At 41.9% G+C, this 20,940-nt stretch overlaps 2 protein-coding genes across 9 annotated transcripts in view; one reads left to right on the top strand and one right to left on the bottom strand.

The window, feature by feature from the left end:
- The window catches only part of MTRF1 (mitochondrial translation release factor 1), a 69,876-nt gene extending 54,400 nt beyond the window's left edge, over nucleotides 1–15,476 (bottom strand). The window contains exon 1 of one of the 2 annotated variants that reach the window (XM_034665252.1): nucleotides 15,334–15,476. The gene's annotated coding sequence lies outside the window, so the exon portion shown is untranslated. Of the gene's footprint in view, nucleotides 1–14,796; nucleotides 14,893–15,333 lie in introns of those variants that run through there. The other variant, XM_034665253.1, reaches the window with a different exon arrangement.
- The window catches only part of NAA16 (N-alpha-acetyltransferase 16, NatA auxiliary subunit), a 62,063-nt gene continuing 55,937 nt past the window's right edge, over nucleotides 14,815–20,940 (top strand). For 5 of the 7 annotated variants that reach the window (XM_034665246.1, XM_019796020.2, XM_002915870.4 and 2 more), the window contains exons 1-2: nucleotides 14,824–15,223; nucleotides 19,622–19,706. In XM_034665246.1, coding sequence (XP_034521137.1) covers nucleotides 15,170–15,223; nucleotides 19,622–19,706 — 139 coding nt within the window. In that variant the 5' untranslated portion in view covers nucleotides 14,824–15,169. Of the gene's footprint in view, nucleotides 15,224–18,349; nucleotides 18,434–19,621; nucleotides 19,707–20,940 lie in introns of all 7 variants that reach the window. The other 2 variants (XM_034665245.1, XM_034665249.1) reach the window with 2 other exon arrangements.

The following is a 20,940-nucleotide window of genomic DNA, read 5'->3' as shown; positions in this document are numbered from 1 at the left end:
TTTTGATTTGTTTATTTGTTTCTCGTGTATTGAGTTTGAGAAGTTTTGTAGATCTTGGATACCAGTCTTTTATCTGTAGTATCATTTGCAAATATCTTCTCCCATTCCGTGGGCTGCCTCTTAGTTTCTCCAAGACAAAGAGGCCTCAGGATGAAACCTACCTTGCCAGCAGCACCTTGATCTTGGACTTCCCAGCCTCCCAGAGTGTGAGAAATAAATTTCTGTTGTTTAAGCCACTCAGTCTATGGTATTTTGTTGTGGCAGCCCAAGCAAACTTACACATTTATGTATGTAAAAATTTACTGGGATACACATGAAACGTTATGATACACATGAAACTTTATGCACTTTATGTATTTTATTTCTCAAAAAAAAAAAATCCTTAAAGGAACACCTGGGTGGCTCAGTCGTTTAAGTGTCTGCCTTCGGCTCAGGTGGTGATCCCAGGGTCCTGAGATCAAGTCCTGCATGAGGCTCCTTGCTCAGCAGGGAGCCTGCTTCTCTCTCTGCCTGCCGCTCCCCCTGCTTGTGCTTGTTCTTTCTCTTTTTCTCCGACAAATAAATAAAATCTTCTAAAAAATCCCTAAAACATTTATGCTTGGTACTATAAATACTGCTTCCTCCTCCATGCTTTTTTTAAAAAGAATATAATGTGGTATATCTATATCTATGAATATGCAATCATGTCCACAATCCATCATTAAATGAAAGACATTGTTTAAAAAAAAAAAGACTCAGCAAACAACAAAAAAAATAGGGAGGTGGCAGAGGGGTACAAAGAAAACCCAAGTCAGCAAACTGAGTTCCATTTAAAAACATGATGCATGGGGCAGCTGGGTGGCCCAGTTGGCTAAGCATCTGACTCTTGTTCTTAGCTTAGGTCTTGATCTCAGGGTCATGAGTTGAAGCCTCATGTTGGGCTCCATGCTGGGCATGAACACTACTTAAAAACAAACATATGTGATGCATATATATATAAAGGTCCAGTGGAATTATAGGTAATCCTTATTTTCTTTTTTGTTGTATTCTGGATTTCCTGAAGTTTTGTGATGATATTATTGTAAACAAGACAGCTATAAAAGAAACAAAAAGGACATTAAAAAAAGATTTTATTTATTTATTTGAGAGAGAGCGAGAGAGAGAGCAAGCATGAGTGGGGGAAGAGCAGGGGGAGAAGGACAAGCAGAGTCCCTGCTGAGCGTGAGCCCAACACAGGGCTCGATCTCACCAACCCTGAGATCCTGACCTGAGTCAAAATCAAGAGTCAGACGCTCAACTGACTCAGCCACCCAGGTGCCTCCAGAAGGACATTCTTTAATGTTTGTTTGAAAAAGCGTTATGGGAATTGTTATAATTGAATTGTTTTATGAAGTTAACTTCTACTTCCAAAGAGTCTGATACATTGCATGAAACATTTTTCTAGAAGTAGTAATAAAAAGGTTGATTCAGTGAAAATAAAAGCATATGATTAAATTAGCAACAAGAGCTCCTACTTCTGAGGTACTTCTCACTATAAAGTTGATCTCATAAAAGTTTCTATTATGAACGTGTGTGTAAGGGGCACTGACGATTGGGTCTTCCTTTAGAAATGAAATGACCTATGTCTCTTTGCTCTGCCTTGGAGCAAACAACAAAATACTTGCAGCTATTTTTCAGATCATTTACAGCAAACTTAGCCCAAATTCCAAAGGGGTAGAGAATGGGGATTTTCACTTCGCTTCTACTCAGAGACCTCCAGATTGTTTCAAAGATTCTGAGGACACCCTTGTGTCTATCCTAGGAAGGCTGATCCGTGGCAGGGATTTCGCATCAGAAAGCATCCACTTAGGGCTTTCCCTGAGGGAGGCAGAGCACCACAGTTTCCTCCGCCCTGGACGTTCTTCAGGAAGCTGGACCAGGGTGGGTGGAAAGATTGTTCCAGGCTAAGTTGAAACCTTTGGTCCCACCTGAGAAACTTTCAGGGGCACCGAAAGCAACATAAAATCCCAGGACACAGGCCATAAAACACAATGGGTCAGAGCGCACTGTGAAAGGCACCTTGGCTTTCTGTTCACTGGAATTTAGGGTCTTGACTACATTCTGAGGCATCCCGCAGTGTGAAGACTGGCAGCCACTTGGGATTTTAATCAGCTGTATTTTATCATAGAAAAAAGTGAAATTAGGAATTATTTGACAATTTAATACAAAATTCAAGCCCTCGCTAAGATGGAAAAGAAACAGCAAAACAAAGATGATTCTACCTGTATTCTTGTATTTTCCCTGAGAGAAGCAGAATACAAAGGATGACAAGGCAGCATTTCTTCTTTTCATACATTCATACTGGTTCTCAAATTTTTCTTAGCTTGGGGGGAAAAAGGCCAAAAATGCGCCACCTGCTGGCGATATGGAAACTAGATCACTCAGCATTTTCAGAGAGAGTTTAAGAGAAGGTCAATCTACTCTTTTCTTTTTATTATTAAAAAAAAAAAAAAAAAGCAAAGGAAGGTCAACGACAAACTGATCCCGAAAACTCCCTTTACTCTGCCCTAAACTGGCCCTTGCCTAGGTTGAAGTCAGCTTTGACAAGCTCTCCTAAAGCTCCTTAGTGATTTCATCTCTTCCAGACATCCTAAATTTCAGGCTAAATATATTTCGTAAATCATTTACTGTGGTTTAGAATTGTATATTTTCAAATATTTGTTTCAGTAAATTTTATTTTCCCATCTTTTTCTCCTAACAGTAGTATTCACATACCCTTCATAAGCATTAAAGTCTTTTTTTTTTTTTTTTGAGATTTTTATCTATTTGAGAAAGAGAGTGAGTGAGGGAGAGGGAACACAAGTGGCAGGGGCAGCAGAATCCCCGCTAAGCAGGGAGCCCGACATGGGGCTCAATCCCAAAACTCCAGGATCATGACTTGAGCTGAAGTCAGACACTTAACTGAGCCACCCAGGCACCCCCACATATTGCAGTTTCTTGCTACATTTTTGGTTTGTTTTAATCTATCAGTCCCCCCGCCCCCATTTTCCCCCTTGCAATATATTTGTTGAAGAAACCAGATCTTTTGCCTTGAGGAGTTTCACACAGTCTGATTTTCCTACCATTGTGTTGCGATGTTTATCATGTTCCTTTGTTACCTGTATTTCCTATAAACTGGCTTGATCAGATTCAGATTCCAATTTTGGAGGCAAAAGTACTTTATAGGTGGGTTAGATACTTCCAAAGGGAGGTACAAAATACTTAGTTGTGAGTTTTGAAAATGATACTGGAAGCTCTTCATTGCCTAGATCCATTATTTCACTAGAGGTTGCAAAATGGTGATATGTATCATCCCTTCTTCATTTATTATAAAGAGAAAATGTTAGCTAGGATGCAATGGGATGTCACTCAAAGCTGAAGGTTGAAAGCCAAAAGCAGAAGGGAGGAGGAGGATGGGACAAAAGCAGGGATGGAATGTGTTTTGTTTTATAGAACCAACAGTTTCAGCCAAGGAGACACCCAACGAGGTGTTTAACCTGATAGCCCCTTACATGAGCTTGTTAGAGCTGGATTGGGGCTGAGGACCTGCTCAAATGACCTCGAGCTGTCCTGAGGGTACCTTTAGCTCATTATAATATTAAGATCTTCCATGGGTGGAGTTTTCTGCCATTTTTTGGAACAAACAGTGTATGCCTAGTGTGTTGACATGCTAGGCATGCGCAATTGAACCAGAGTGCCTCTGCAAGCTCCCTACCCCTGCCCCCGGTACGCTGAGTAAAAGCTTCCTGTACTAAGCCTGTGGGGAGACAGTGCTTTGAGACCTATCTCCGTCTCCTTACTTGTAACAAGTAATAAAAAGTCCTTTGCTTTTGACACTTCTTTGGGTCCTGTTCAATTTAATGCATCCCAAGCAGTGAACCCCTTGAGTTTGGTTATAAAACTTGCCCTCCTCAACTACTGGTCACACTTACTTTGACATTTTTGAAAGAAAAAATGCAACTTTGCCAAAGTGGAGAGGAGATCAAATTCAAAAGCTTGCTTTCTGAACAATTTCCAGGATTTCCAAATTCTATTTCAATCTGATCTTTTCTTACTTCAGTAATGTAACAGTTGTCGGCAATTCCCAAGTCCCCAAAGCTCTGAAAACCCTTATTTTCAATTCAAAAATCTCCCCAAACTGAAGTTTTGGTAAATTATTTGATGGGCAAACCTCCCGTAACCCAAACCAATTTGGCAAGCAATCCTGACTTGGACTGTTATGAGGCTATTTATATCTGTATTTATCTCACTTGGAATAAATATTCATATATTTTACTGAAGAAATATTTACGTATTGGATTACAGGGTGCTAAGCACAGATTCCACTGACAGTCTTATGCCACATACAGTGGACACATTTTCCTTTCTAAATCCAAAATATTCCGAAGTTTGAAAACCTGTGCATCCAACTACTTCAGACAGAGACTGTGAACTGTAACAATAGTAGACTGGTTAACAATCACCAAGTACTTATTCTTTATCAAGTAATCCTCTAAATGTCTTACATTAAGTAACTCACTCAATCTTCACAACACCCCTATGCAGTAGATTCAATTGCAAAGCTGAGTTTAGGAAACAGGCACAGCATGGCTAGATGACTTGCTCTGAGTTGTGCCCAAGGGACAGTATCTTGGCCAAAGAACCAAGATGGCTGGGCTGCACTGTGACCTCGTTTCTGCCCCGTTTTCTGTTTCACTTAATGGCTCATCATCCCCCGCCCCCACCCGGCTCGGCACCATCTGACTTTAATTTAGCCCTTCTTCCATTGTGATATCCTCCAAGAACCTCATGTTTCAGTTCAACCAGATGACTCCTTATTTCCCAAAAAACACACTTTCAAACTCATCTTTGTGTTCATATTGCTAAATGACATTTTTTAAAGGTAAGACTATGATCCTTGTAGAGATATGAGATGTACACCTGTTAAAAATTTTAATTAATTATGGGTGAACGAAGGATGTTATAACTAAAGAAAAATCCCAAGAGAAGACATAAATATGCCATGAGGAATGCTAAAATGAATTTGTTAGAAGATGAAAAACTTGGGGCACCTAGCTGGCTCAGTTGGTAGAGCATGTGACTCTTGATCTCAGGGTTGTAAGGTAGAGCCCCACATTGGCTATAGAGATTACATAAATATTTATTTATTTGACAGAGTGAGAGAGAGAGAGAGAGCACAAGCAGGGGCAGTGGCAGAGGGACAGGGAGAAGTAGGCTGCCCACTGAGCAGAGAGCCTGATGCGGGACTCTATCCCAGGACCTTAAGATCATGACCTGAGCTGAAGGCAGATGCTTTGCCGACTGAGCCACCCAGGTGCCCCCAACATAAAATATTAAAAAAAAGAGAAGATGAAAAGTTGGTCAATATATACAAGGCAATAACAATTGGCATTGCCATCATACACAATTCGCATTACTAGGGACAAAAATCGTTTGTATTGTTAGCAGCTTTCTCCAACTTAAAAGAGTTAAAAAATAACTTGAAGGCAAGGAGGAAAAGTCCACCAGCAGAACTGTCCCATAATCTTTTTGCCCATTTCAAAGCGTCACGGTTTTTCTTCACCACATTCATTTCTCTGTCTGGAGTGCAATTCATTGGAACAGTCTTCATCAAACCGGCACATATCAAATACCTACCATGTGCCAAGCATGCTGCTAAGTGCTAGGTGTTCAGTGGTGAGAACATGTATGTCATTCCTGCTGTCATTGTCTTTTATAGATTATCTCATCCATCTAATCACAGTTAGTTCTGCTTCCCTTTGAGCTCCCATGTGATCTCAATGACATCTCTTGTGGTGCTGCTAGATCTTTCCTTGTATTATACTTAGCAATGCATTGTTCACACTGGATTTTATAGTTCTGGGGAACAGGATACAAATCCCAAACTCTGAATATCTTTTGTATAAGATAATAAATTATCTTTCTATTGTTGAGGAGGTAAAAATAACTGCAGTTCTTTTTAACTAACATGTTTTTGACTCTGCTATCTGTAAGATGCGATGCTATGTGCTACAGGAAGATGATTAATTCAACAGAGATGCTTTTGAGCACCAACTGTAAAGCACAGAGAATACACAGTCAAATAAGACATTGTGTCCAATCCAGAGGAACTTCAGTCTCATGGAGGAAATGGACCAATAAGTTCACGACTTCAGCACAGTGTGAAGAGTGCTATAAGACAGGAGAGTGCTGAGTGTTCTGAGAATGTGGAGGAAGTGTAGCCACAGCGGAGTAGCAAGCAGGGATGGCTTCTGGGGGAAGATGATGTTTAATCTGAGTTTTGATGGACAAGTTGGAGTTAGCGAGGCACAGAGTGGAAGGACATCACAGATATATACTGAGAATTTGAGAAATGACCTGTAGTGCAGTCTAGCTGAGTGAGGAGACATGAGGTTATAAAGACAGGCAGGAACCAAATCATAAAGGGCTTCACATACCTAGGTAAAGAGGCCCAGCTTTCTCGTAAAAGCCACGGAAGGATTTTAGCCTTAAATGTCATTAGAGGTATAGTTTACCAAGATCACATGGTAGGCTGAATGATGCCCCACTTCCTGGCAAAATGTTCACATCCGAATCCCCGGAACCTGTGAATGTGTTACTTTACCTGGCAAAAAGGGACTTTGCAGATGTGATTAAGTTAGGGATCTTGAGATGGGGAGACTACCCTGCATTATCTTGGTGAGGGTAATCACAAGAGTCCTTATGAGAGAGGCGGTGGAGTTAGAGTCAGAGCAAAGATGTGAGGAGGAAGCAGAGGTCGGAGGAGAGAGAATCTATGGTGTTGGCTTTGAAAATGGAAAAAAGGGCCACAAGCCCAGGAATGTAAGTGGCCTTGAAAATAATTGAAGGAGGCTGGTCAAGAATCTATGGAAACTAGCGGCAGGAGGTAGTTCAGCAGAGTGGCTAAGTGCAAGAGCTTTGGCAAGGTGACCTTACTTCTCAGTTTTGCAATTTAGTGTAAATCTACTTTTTTAAAAACTTCTGTTCTCATTTGTAAAAGTAGGATAGTAGTAATTTTGTCATTGGGTTTTCATGAGGATTAAATACAATATAGCACATTACATATAATGCCTGGCACACAGTAAGTGTTCAATAACAGTTATTATGAAATGATTACAGTAATTTATATATTTAAGTAATCTCTACCCCCAACGTGGGGCTTGAACTCACAACTCCAAGATCAAGAGTCAGGCACCCCTAAATGATTACAGTAATTAAGAAGAGAAAGGAGAATAAGGAGAGAGAAGTAGTCTCCAAAGAAGGTAGAAATGTATTCCCTTCTAAGCACAGATGGAAGAATTAATTCTGGATAGGCCAGAAGGCACTGCTTTTGCTGAGAAGAGAAGAAAGAAGAAAATAATCGGTGCAGATGGGTGCTCAATCACTGTGTTTGTTGAAAGAGCGATAGGAGATTGTCATCAGAATGTGGGTTGTCACCAAAAGAATCTGATTGGAGTCACTGTCATCAGAAATTACAGATGTATATAAAACAACCCTCTGAGAGCTATAGCTCTTGGCTTCATGCTGAAGGCAGGATCCTGGAGCTTCAGTGCAATGGCAAAAAGACTTCTCTCAAGGGACGCCTGGGTGGCTCAGTCAGTTAAGCGTCCCAGGGTCATGGGATCGAGCCCTGCGTCAGGCTCCACACTCAGCACGGAGTCTGCTTGTTCCTCTCCCTCTGCTCCCCTCCCCACACACTCTGTCTCTCTCAAATAAATAAATAAACGAAGACTTCTCTCAATGTTACAATGACAGACTACTAATCCCACAAGCTGGGATCTCATCTCCAATAACAGGTATGTCACACCTACTGTAGGAAATCTCCTTGGAGTTAAGAGAATATTGGCAAATCTCTTGTAATTTAAAAATAATTAGAAAAATAGGATAGTAGATTCCTGGAATTTCTGATTTGAGAGGTAGGGCAAGTGTTGCTGACTCAAAATTTGGTCAAAACCCTCTAGGTTTTGAAAAATGTATAATGACATGTATCTACCATTATAGTATCGCCCAGAATATTTTCACTGCCCTAAAAATTCTCTGTGCTCTGTCTACTTATCCCTCCCTTCCCCAACCCCTGGCAATCATAGATCTTTTTACTGTCTCAATAGTTTCGTCTTTTATGGAATGTAATATAGTTGGAATCATATAGTATGCGGCCTTTATAGATTGGCTTCTTTCACTTAGTAAAATGCATTTAAGATTCTTTCATGTCTTTTCATGGCTTGATAGCTCATTTCTTTTTTTAGAATGGAATTCTATTGGAATGAATGGATATGGAATATAGAATGGAATAATATTCCATTGTCTGGATGTACCACAGTTTATCAAAGGCTAGGATTTTGAATCATCCACATGGACACAGAAATCATAGTGGATGCATACTATGAGTGAAGTTGAAAGGACAACTACTGTCAGTGGGCAAATGAATGAGTGAAGGAAAGTGACCAAGATGAAAAGGAAAAGAGAATGATAGAGTTGGTGGGTATAGGCTCAAAATAAATTTCCTTTTCCTTACATAAAGGTGAAGACTTATGATTTGGGAGAGGTAGTGGGATGGGAAAAATGCTGATTCTCCCCTCTCCCCAACACTTATGGTATGTGAGGAGAGGAAGATGCAAAGTGAGAGACAAGGTCCTTGGTGAAGGGTTGGGTGGCAGTTCAAATGAGGGGGAAGGGAGTATTCGATAAAGCGGTTGAGGATGAAGCCCAGTGGAAAGTATGGCACAGAGAACCAAGGAGGAGGAGTTTGCAGAGAAAGCAGAGAGCCAAACAAACAAATAAACACGACTACAACAGAAGTGAGATGTCTGGAAGGCTGTAAATCTGACAATGGTTTTGAGAGTACTCTTGTGTCATGATGTTTCTGTGCTCACCCAGGGGCTTGAAATGATGCCAATTCTAGACCCCATCTACTATCTGTGGGCCCATCAGCAATTTGTGGCTTTTACCTATTATTCCAAATTGAATTTTGGTGATGAGAGTTTTTTGTTTGTTTTTGTGCCTTATCTGAATTTAACCTCAAGATGAATGGGAGGCATGTTTAAACCTGGATTAGGATGGGATGCCTTGAAGCAGTGGTTCTCAACTCTAGTTGTACATTATGATCATCTGGGAAGATTTTTAAAAACCCAACCTCCACCCCACCATAACTGAATCAGTATTTCTGGAGGCAGGACTCAGGCATCAGTTTTTTAAGCTTCTTAATGTGATACAAAAGTGCAGCCAAGGTTGACAACCATTGCTTTCAGACAACTTACAATTTATAAAACATAAAACAGTAAGACAAAGGCATAAAAGAAGGACAAAGTGCTATGTAAATTCATGGAAAAGAGAGATCAGATCCACTGGAAAGACTTGGAAAGATTTTATGAAACTCATGACATTTGAGACGAAGGATTTAAAAAAAATACATATTCAGGAAGTGAAAGAACAATCTCTAATTATCAGGTTGAGCAAGAGTATGGGGTTTAGAAATACTGGACCTGTTATAGCCACTGGTTCCCCTCCTATATAAGGTAATTGTAGGAGCAAAGAGAAAGAAAATGAGGAGCCACTGGAAGTTTTGATATGCTAAGACGGAAAAAAAAGCTTTGATACACTGAGAGCTCCATTTAGATTTTTGGATAGAAAATCAGGGGCGCCTGGGTGGCTCAGTCGTTAAGCGTCTGCCTTCAGCTCAGGGCATGATCCCAGGGTCCTGGGATCAAGCCCTGCATCGGGCTCCCTGCTCCACTGGAAGCCTGCTTCTTCCTCTCCCACTCCCCCTGCTTGTGTTCCCTCTCTCGATGGCTCTCTCTCTCTCTCTGTCAAATACATTAAACCTTAAAAAAAAAAAAAAAGAAAAAAAAAGAAACGAAACGACACATCAACACATCTACAGGCAATGTGCAAAATGAAATGGAGAGAAGGAACTGAAAGTGAGGCACTAGTTAGGAGGTTTTTGCAGTATTTAGTTTTTGGGTTTTTTTTTTTTTAAAGATTTTATTTATTTATTTGACAGAGAGAGAGGCAGCGAGAGAGGGAACACAAGCAGGGGGAGTGGGAGGGGGAGAAGCAGGCTTTCCACTGAGCAAGGAGCCTGATGCAGGCCTGATGCAGGGCTCGATGCAGGGCTTGATGTGGGGTTCAATCCCAGAATGCTGGAGAACGCTGGGATCATGACCTGAGCCAAAGGCAGAGCCACCCAGGCGCCCCAGCAGTATTTAGTTTTAAGGTAGAGAGGGATTGGGAAGCAGGGGAGGAAAGGAAGAAACATAACAGATCTAGCATCTAAATGACTAGGCAACTGGATGTGGCGAATAGTGAATAAGAGTCAGAGGTGAACTTTAACTACAGGAGTGCTGTCATCAACAAAAATAGAGAAGTCAGGACTTAGACTGGTTTGATGGGAAGGTAAGTTTTATTTTTATGTCCAAGTAGAAAACGCTTGGAAGACCTGTAGATGGAGCTCTTTCACAAACAAGTGGGAATAGAGGCTAGGAGATCTAAAGGCTTGAAACTAGAGACAGATTTGAAATTGGCTTGGTGCTAATAATGGAAGCTATGGGAGCGGGAGGATTTATTAATTCTGCTGGTTTTGCTGGTGAATAGCAGGTACTCGATGAATACATCTTATTGCTGATGTTGAAAAAGAAAGCAGAGTTGTCTAGACAACCAATGTTTAGGAGAAGGAAGAAGAGTTAATGGAGGACCCACAGAGTGACTGGGAAGAGGAGAAAACCGAGGATTCTTCAGGGCCTCGGTGACCTAAGGCAGAAAAGTTACGGAGGACAGGGTGGCCCACAGCAGACTGAAAAAAGTCGTTAGAGTTGGCCGCTAGGTGATCCTTAACATGTAAGCTTCCTGAGGGTAGATGTTTTGTTTGTTAGAAGACTGCCTGTCACATTGTCTCAGTAATTAAGTATTGAACAAATACATTCTTGAGATTTCAGACATTTCAGAAGATTGTCGGAGGCAGAAGCCAAATCTTAAGGAACAAATAGAATTACCACTTTCCCAGAAGAAACCTCATTACCTTTCTTGTCCATTTTCCATAGGTAGTCAGAGTGACCTTTTAATTGTGTCTGTATTTAGGTAGGCTTTGTGCGCAATGTGGGGCTGGAACTCATGACCCCATCAAGAGTTGCATGCTCTATGGGCTGAGCCAGTCAGGCACCCCCAGGGTGACCTTTATATTTTTTATTTTTAAAAGATGTTATTTATTTATTTATTTGAGAAAGAATGCGTGTGTGTGTGCGTGCATGCACACGAGCAGGGGGAGGGGCAGAGGGAGAGAGAGAGTATCTCAAGCAGACTCCAAGCTGAGCGTAGAGTCGGAAATGGGGCTTGAACCCTTGACCCTGATACCATAACTTGAGCAGAAACCAAGAGTCAGGCGCTTAACTGACTGTGCTGCCCAGGTGCCCGCAGAGAGACCTTTTAAAAACGAAATCAGATCATGCCACTTCTCTGCTTAAAGTGCTTTGGTGGCTTCCTGCTGAACTTAGGACCAAACCAAACCAAACCACATTGTCTGAGATGGCCATTATTGCACCAGTTGGCCTAAGTTTTCAACTGAACAGTTTTTCATCTCACACACCACCATCCAGTCACCTCCTTGAAACTGAAGTTCTTACCTGTCCCTTATATGCCTTGACCATGCCCATCCTGTCCTTGCATTAGGGCACTTGAATGTGGTTCCCTTCAGCTAGAATATGCTGTCCCAGCTTTTTCCTTGTTAACTCACTTCTCATTCTTTAGGTCTGTTCACATGTTATCACCTTCCCAGAGATCATTCCTGAGTGCGTGGTTTGAAGTAGTCCTTCCCTCAAACCCCACTGCCCTTGTATGACCTTGTTTTATTTCCTCCCTAGAACTTCCCAGTCTGGGAGGATCTTGTTGATTTATGTGTTTGTTTGTCTCCTCCCATTAAAATACAAGCTATCTAAGGAGGGAGAAAATGCAAACAGCAAGGGGAGCAACTGATGAATAAAGTTAAGGAACTGTCAAAGAGATGGGATCAAGAGTCCAGGAAGTAATGAAGTACTCTTGCTTTCTCCAGAACTAGACACATTAGGGAATCTGAGGTGTAATGCATTATGCAACCTGATGAGTTCTTTTCCCATAAGCCTTTAATTACACGGTTCAATTGGTTGTAGGAATAGCAGAAAACTATGTCAGCTAGTTCTATAAGATACGCTGTGTATATGGGGTGGAGGATATCCTTTTCTAGATTCTTTTTTCCTTGGGTCTACTAAGCTGAGCAAGAGAATCACTGGCCCATATCATATATGCAAAAAGGTCTTCATAGATGTTGTTGCTATTATTGTACCGTGTGCATTTTTATAAAGGAGGTACACCCTGCCTGAAGCACCAGGAAGCAACATTTGGTGGAGGCCCATGAGGCCCCCAACTGGGTTTTAGTATTCTTCCTGAGAGATAGCAAACGCAGATTTACAATGCATGTGTCTTTTTTTTTTTTTTTCCTGTGTGGGCTTAGAAATGAAAAAGCATTACGCTCACACAATCCTGCTGTGAAAGATTACAATAATGTTATTATAACCTCATTTTCTGTTGAAAGGTAGAAATAAGATTTGCTCCAGACTAAACAGGAAGGCAGTAATAAAATTATAGCCACTGGCTAATCCAGGCTTTCTGACTGCATGCATTACAATCTTTACACGCTCTAAGGCTTACACTGACAACTCCCAGTAACACTCTTGGCATTCTTTTTTTTTTCTTTAAAGATTTACTTATTTATTTGAGAGAGAGAGCGTGCGTGTGTGCGCGCGCGCGCGCGCGCGCGCGTTCGCACAGGGGGAGGGGCAGAGGGAGAGGGAGAGGGAGAGAAAAACTCAAGCAGACTCCCTGCTGAGCATGGAGCCCAATGGGAGGCTTGATCTCACCACCCTGAGATCATAACCTGAGCTGAAACCAAGAGTCAGACACTTAAGGGATTGAGCTACTCAGGCGCCCCTACCATTGGCATTCTTTCCAAGTCTTCACCTCTCCTCTCACTCCCACCCTAATGCAGACAACCAGGTATGCATGCATCCCATGTCATGGTGCGTGCAAGGCAGATGAGGAAACTATTAAATATGAGTATTTATAACTACCCACTTCTCAGTGTTTGGGATTGCAGGTTTCCTTTGCACTGCTGGAAGATGCTGGGGAGTCTGTGGGAAGGGGTGAAGTTGGCAGCGGGTGGGAAGCTGCTGAGCGCAAATGCAGAACTCTTTCAGGCTGCCTGATTTAGGGGAAGGGCTGTGGTGGAGATCCAGCAGCTACCACAGAGAATGGGGACAGTTAATGATTTGTAATGAGTCAGGCTGTACTAGGCCCACGGAAACTTTCGTAAAAGATAAACATTACTTGCCTCCAAAATATTTACAGTTGGCACTAGGCTTTTTTCCACTCTTTTATTTTTTTTTTCAATTTGTCATTTCGAAATCGGCCTTGAGGTGAGGTAGAATAGCTTGAGCCGGCTGAATGAGGTACATTCCAGAAAAGTCCATGTCCAGTGAGAGTCAAGGGATGGCCTGATTGGAGTACTGGAGCTTCAGCTTTTCCCACAATTAACCCTTTGCTCCTGAGAATGTAGACAAGTACGGAGCCAAAGAATTTTCAGGAATCAGTAAAGGGATGGTGAGCAAACAGTGGGTAAGGACTACGGAAGTAGTTGGGAATGAGGGTGCTGAGAACACCCTCTGCCCTGCTCTGTTATCTAAAAGACTACCACCAACCAGTTCAGGTTCAGCTCAGCTAAATTCCCACGAAGCTCTCCTCGCCAGCTCCTCTAGAGTAGCTTGAGGAGCCCAGGGTCTGCCCAGAACACACAGGGCCCTCTGAACCTTACCCCCCTTTTAATAATCGTCCTGTCTCTCTTTTGTTTTTCTAATTTAAATATGTATGTATGTATGTATGTATGTATTTATATGTAATCTCTACATTCAAGGTGGGGCTTGAACTCACAACACCGAGATCAAAAGTCACACAGGTCCACCGACAGACCCAGCCCTTCCCTATTTTAAAAGACTCCTGCGATACCTTCTTCCATCTCCAAACAAACTCAGGCTAAAAGGAAGCTCAAATAAGCCCCAACCCAGCTCTGATTACAGCCCATTCAATGCAAGTACGCATCAATCCCACTGTAGTCACACAAATATGCACAAACTAAGATCCAGAACATGTATAAATAAGTTTATGCACCTAATATTTACATATTACTTAATATTAAACCAACATCGTATGCATGGCTATGCTTGCCATCGATGTATACGCGTATCTTTCTAGACTCACACGTTTCTATCACTAAGCTTCTTTTTAGGTATGACAGACAGTGTCCCAGAGCTGGAAGATCCTGGGTTTGAATATTGTTTCTTTCGTTATTATATGGCTTTTATGAAGGGGAACCTTCTGAGGAGAAAGGGTAGGTAGACTTGGAGTCTTAGTGGCCCCATAAAACCATCATAATGTTCACCGCCAATGTCAGGTGTTCTAAACTGCTGGCGGGGTTTTTTTTTTTTTTCTTTCTTTCTGACATTTCAAAAATGGTCTCACATTAGTCCACCTCAAGGCCCATCCAAGGACCTCACACGCGTTGCGAATCTGTCTTGGATCCTCAATGAAAAAAGGCGGCTTCTCTCAAAGTCTATCTAAGTGGAGGGGAAAAGAAGGAAAACAAGTTCGTCCTGAATCAAGAATTTAGTTTGAGCCAAGCACTGTTTAAGTTCCGGAGTGGCGAGAAACCAAAAAAGTCTGACTCACATTCTCTCGGGCCGCAAGCCTAGCAATCAGAGCACAGTACAATCAGTGACTTACGAGGGGCGCCGAGGTGCGGGTGACAGAAGCGACCCAACACTGCACACCGCGGTCCCGCCGCCCGGAGTCCCCCGCCGCCTCTGGCCGCGGGGCGCCCGGCGCAGGCGCACACCACCCGCTCGAGGGGACGGGCTTCGGCTGCCATCTTGCTGCGCGCGGGAGCCTCAGCCGCCGCTCGCCGGTCCGCAGCGCGGGAGCGGAGAGTTCCTAGTCCGGGTCGCGTTCCCTTCCCATTGCCAGCCCTGCCCAGCGGCCGCAACTCCAGGCCATGAACTGACCCATCGCCCGCTGCCCGACTCTTAGCAACGGCCCGCCCCGGCGCCCACCCCCGCGAAACGCAGCGCCCGAGCACCCGTCCTCCCCGCCGGCCGCGATGCCGAACGTGCAGCTGCCGCCCAAGGAGAGCAACCTTTTCAAGCGCATCTTGGTGAGTGGCCGAGGCCGCGCTCCCGACCCTGCCCGGTGCGGCGAGCGTTCTGGCGGCGGCGGTGGCGCCTGCGCGGGCTGGGCTCGGCCCGGGCTCCGTTCTTTGTTTACCTCCGAGCCGTGGAGACCTGAACTCCCCGCGTCGATCGGCCGCCCCTCCGCCCGCTTCGTCCCTCTGCAGCCGCTCTCCGCGCCCCCGCCGCGCTCGGCAGTCCCTCTGGGCCAGGGCGCGTCGGCCCGGGGGTGGCCCCGGTGGCCTCCGCGGCTCCCTGCGGCCAGAACCCCTACCTCCGTGCACACCCCCCCACCCCCAATCCTCCGGTCTATTTTTTTTCCCCTCGGCCAGGTGCTTATTGACTGCTTGGTGCTTAACCCATCGCACAGCGCACGCCGATACCTGCTAAAGATGGGGTGATCCTATGGTGGAGTGGTGCTCCGACTTACACCGGTGATGGGAAAATTAAACCCTAGGAAGCCAAGCCTCCCTTCGCAAGAGTTTGCATGTTTTTGGTGTACCGTACTTACCCTCTTTAGGAAGCGAGTAAGCGACTTGAACTGCATTTCCAAGTTACAAAGTCGAACACAGTTCTTGGATCGCTTTGAACTCGTTCAGGCCCTGACTCGGCAAAGTCGCGCGGGCTGGCTGGTTTTACTCTGGAAGGGAGCCTTTACTTTGTTTCCAAGCAGAAACCTGAATAATGACCCGGTAGAGATGAACGTTGCCCGGCCGGGAGAGTTTTCTGTGGGTTGTGTGCCAGTGTCCCCGGTGCCTTCCCTTGTTTTCCAGGTTCCGTTCTTTCAGGGAGAAGAGGCAACATGCCTTTGCTTTTCGAAGCAAGCACTGGAGATTGTGGATTTTAAACTGCTGCTGTACATAGTGCCTTTTCTAGTATGTCATTTCATCTGAATGGAAGTGTTTAGATTTTGAGTGAATTTATTATTTAGAGCTTGTGTTGGTTATATGACTATATGCTTACCTTTACTATAAATAAAATACTAAATTTAGAATAGTTTTAAGTATTATCAACGGTAGGTAAGAATTCATAGAAGCTGTTCTGTTTCAAGCCAGTAGAAACTTCATGCTCCTTATTCCAAATGTTAAAAAGATACATAGTAGATGGGATTAACATTTTAAGTCTTAATTTTAGATGGTCCTTAGTGTTGAGCAAATAATGAGACACAAGTAAAAAAAAAATTCTAATTAAAGCATTGTGGCAGATTGCTTCATTGGGCTTTGTATATATTTTTTGTTATTTTAGTTTTGTTTTTTTCCATACCCTTATTATTTCACAGGGTGGATTTGGAGAAGTGAACTTTTTGCCCCTTTCAGGTTCATCTATAAGTTGTTTGGATTTAAGTACATTTGACATTACCCCTAAAGGATGACAGAACACTTATTTTTACTCTGTTGGGTATTTTCTAGTTCAAATCATGTTATCAGTAAGTTATAAAAAAACAATTACATGATTTATTATACTCTAGTTACTAAAAGTTACAGCTGCTGCTGAGTTAACTTTATCCCTAAATAAATTGGGAAATGCTAAACATGTTTTTCTCTGGGTATGTAATATTTGTTATAAGATTACATGAATTTAGGAGGGTGCTGGCAAAGTGAATGATTTTAGCATCTCACAGTTACAATAAATGTGGGTAGAATTTTGCTACAATAACTCCCTGACAAAGTCTCTTTATTAAAATTATTTTTCAAGTTTGGTTGGTGGACCAAAGTGCTCTGCCACCAACAGTTAAATTTTTTTTTTTTTTTTAGAGTTTATTTTATTTACTTGAGAGAGCTTGCTTGAGTGCATGAGCGCAGGAGGGGGTAGGGAGGGTTATAGGAAGAAGGAGAAGGAGACTCCCCGCTGAGCAGGGAGCCTGAGGTGACCTGACTGAAGGCAGATAGATACTTAACCAACTGAGCCACCCAGGCGCCCCCCTCCCAACAATAAATGTTTTAAAATGATTTATGAATGTACTTAGCATCCATTCAAATTTAGTAGTTAGCTTATTACATGTTCTGCAGGGCTTGTACGTGCCTGTCTTATTCCCCAAACTGGCTATTAGCTATAGGTTTTGTTGAATTTTGGAGCTACTCCTTGCTTTCTTTTACGAATGAAACAATCAAACTCAGGAATGGTAAATGACTAAGAGTCTAAGGTTCTCTGGTTAGTAGCAAAGTTGAAACTAGAATCTGTCTTTTGTACTAAGTATATATTCCTAACTGAACTTAACACTTTTATCTTTTGTACTAAGTATATACTACATTCCTTACTGAACGTAACACTTTTCTTTAACCTGTGTACTTGAATGCTAGGGACAGACAACCCAGTTTGAATTATGGCTCTGACACTTACTAGCTCGGTAAACTTAGTAACTGTGTGCCTCACTCTCTCCATCTGAAATGGAGATAACCTGTATTTCACAGGCTTTCCTGGGATTTAAATAAGAATTAAGTGAATGTGGTGCCTGAACTAGTAAATGTTTCCAAAAAGTATTAACTATTATTATTACTGTTATTGGTAGTATAATTATAAGTATTTTGAGATCACTTAGTAAGTCAGAAAAAAAATCGTATTTCTCTTCCTTTCCTGTTTACCAGTGGTTCCTCCTGTTTCAGTTTTTCTTCTTGTCATTTGTCAGATGAACTCCTATAGTCAACACTATTTTTTATTTTTATTTTTAAAGATTTTATTAGAGAGAGAGAGCAAGAGAGTGTATAAGCAGTGGGGGGAGGGGCAGAGAGAGAGGGGCAAGCAGACTCCCCAGTGAGCAGGGAGCCTGACATGGGGCTCTGACCCCAGGACCCTGAGCTGAAGGCAGACGCTTAACCGACTAAGCCATCCAGGCACCCCTTTATTTTTATTTTAAATATTTTAGGAATAGGGAATATATTCAGATGGTTCAAAATTCAGGTTTCTCTCCCATCCTGTTTCCCAGCTACTAGGTTCCCTTCCTCAGATTCAATCAAGAAGCCTCAATTTAAACATTTTTTTCTACGAACACCTTTCTAATTCTCCCCTCTACATCCCACCCCTTCTGCAACAATGAATCATTTCTTCCTTCTTTGCTGGTACTGTTTTGCTTTGAACCTAGTAGACTATTTTTTGAATAGTCCTAATTTGTGTAGACCCTGAGGATGCAGCAGCGTCTGAAATAGACAAGATCTCTGTTCTGTGGAGCTCGTACAGTATGTGAGAAAGATGGACACTAAGTAAGTAATCACATAAGAATTTTAGAGAATGATAGTGCTGTGTAGAAAATGGGTAGTAGGGAGGGCACGTATAGCATGGTGCACTGGGTGTTGTACGCAACTAATGAATCATCGAACTTTACATCAGAAACCAGGGATGTACTGTATGGTAACTAACATGATATAATAAAAAAACATTAAAAAATAAAATAAAATAAAATTAGCTTGTCAATTTCCACAAAAAAAAAAAATGGAGTCACATGATAGAGAATATGTGTGTGGGGGAGGGAGGCCAGCAGTGTTAGAGTGGTCAGGCAGGTGATACGTGAAATTCTGCTGGTAAGGAACATCTGGGGAAGAACATTTCAAGTAGTAGGAACACACATGCAGTGGCCCCAAGATGGGCACAAACTTGGCATGTTGAGTACTAGAAAGAAAATCCATGGCAACATAAGTGGGAGGGTAAATGGAAGATGATGAGATGTTCTTGTGATCAATGGCCGAGGTGGACAGGTGCTGATTACTTAGCCTGGCTGGTGGTGTTTAGGAAGAAAGGTGTTGCTCACACTTGTATTAGCTGCGTTATGGAAAGATCATGGTCTTTGGAATCAGACCAGAGTTTGCAAGTAGGCTGAGCTATTTATAAATAAATTTTATGAACTCTTAAATTTCAATTTCTACATCTGCAGGGAGGAGGTAATGACACCAACCTTGAGGGATACTTATGAGATATAACCAGTTTTATCTGGACGTGTAGTAGTTGCCTCTGTGTGTGTGTGTGTGTGTGTGTGTGTGTGTGTGTGGGTATGCCTTTGTTCCATTCTTGAAGTAGCAAAGACATGATGCAGTTTCTAGTATTTTTCTGTGTTGTTAGCACATATTTTTTGCTTTTGGATTTTGAATTTTAAAAAGTTGTAGCAGTAGTGGCTGACAATTAAATTCCCTGTTTATTAAGTGAGTTTTTTCCCTTTTCTTTTTTCCCTTTTCTTCTATAAAAGTGAAAATTCTTGTACTAGAACAACTTGGCAAGAAGTAGGTAATGAAAATATACTTTGTGTTATAAGTGATAGAAATTGATACAACACCTTCCCATCACATATGTTGTAGATCTGATTTTGGATCTTGAATTTAGAATTTATATAATACAAAGAAAAGTTGCTCCCTGTATATTCATTTTATTAAATAATTTTTGTTCATATTTCTTTACAGAAATGCTATGAACAGAAGCAGTACAAAAATGGCCTCAAGTTTTGCAAGATGATTCTTTCGAATCCAAAATTTGCTGAACATGGAGGTATTGTCTCTTCTGTGAGAGACTGCTTTGGGGAACTCTAATTCCAGAATCAGACAGATAAGATTGCTAACAGTGAAAGAAGAATATTTTCCAGATTCCGTGGCCTTGTAGCTGTCTATTAGAGCATATAAACATTTTTAGTCATGCATCGTATCAGTCTTGTTCTAGGTTACTTTCCTTTTATTATGCTTAGGTGGGTGCTCCATCTTCACTTTAAATGAGAAGTGGTTGGTTGATCTGTTGGGGTATAATTAGAGTATATAACAGTACTTTTAGAGACCTCGTTTCATCTATTACTTTGGGTAGAGCTTAAGTTTATGCTTCGATTTCTTATGTATGAAATGAGGATGATATCTCCAGTATAGAAGTAGTATGAAGATACAGTCACATGTATTTTATTCTCTGGTAGATGTCATTCTTAATGTATCTGCTGACCTTTATCTATAAATAAATTAGATACTATTGATTTACCATTAGATTGTTTATCTTGAGCTGTTTTTCCAGCACTGGTGTTACTAGGTCTGTATTTGCCTGTCTCATCCTTTTCCCGCTGGTGACCAGTGCTTGTTTGAAGGACAGATAAGGTCAGACATGCTAGTTATGGTCCTACAGCAGAGCACCACCCCTTGTGGGTCTCTGAAGATTAGACATGGGTAATTCTTGAGACCATCTTATTGGGAAAGTAGGCTGACCGTGCTCAGCTTTCAAATAACATTTAAAACTTTCTTTGAAGGAAATGGAAAGAAATCCGGTTCGTAAAATTTGAGAAACGTAAAGCATATTTTCAAGTTTTTTCTCTATGGAATCCTTACCCACATGGCAGGATATAAGGAAGTTCAGTGTATGGAAACAGATAAATGAAGATGTTTATAGGGGCCTGGACTGCTGGATCACCATGTTCTGACAACCAGAGCACATGGAGATCATTTGAAAACCATTGTGCTTGTCTAATTCTTGTGGATTTATTCAGAGAATTATTTTATTCTAAGCCATCTTTCATTACCTGTCTTAAATATATTCTTGGATTACACTCCTGCAGTTCAGTGTTACACTCTTAAAATGCAAACTGATGTTTATTAGCCTAACCAGAATTAGTTGGGATAAACGTATTGCCAAAAATAAAATGTGTTCCAATATTGAATAACCTGATTTTTATATTATGTGCATCTCTTTGCTAAGGTAGATTGTTTTTATGGGGTATAAATCAGATGATGATTAGAATTGATCTTGGATG

This window comes from Ailuropoda melanoleuca, chromosome 7 (assembly GCF_002007445.2).
Source record: "Ailuropoda melanoleuca isolate Jingjing chromosome 7, ASM200744v2, whole genome shotgun sequence".
In the NCBI taxonomy this organism is placed as follows: Eukaryota; Metazoa; Chordata; class Mammalia; order Carnivora; family Ursidae; genus Ailuropoda; species Ailuropoda melanoleuca.
Note: the sequence above shows the minus strand (reverse complement) of the source record. Positions and strands in the feature narration are given on the sequence as shown.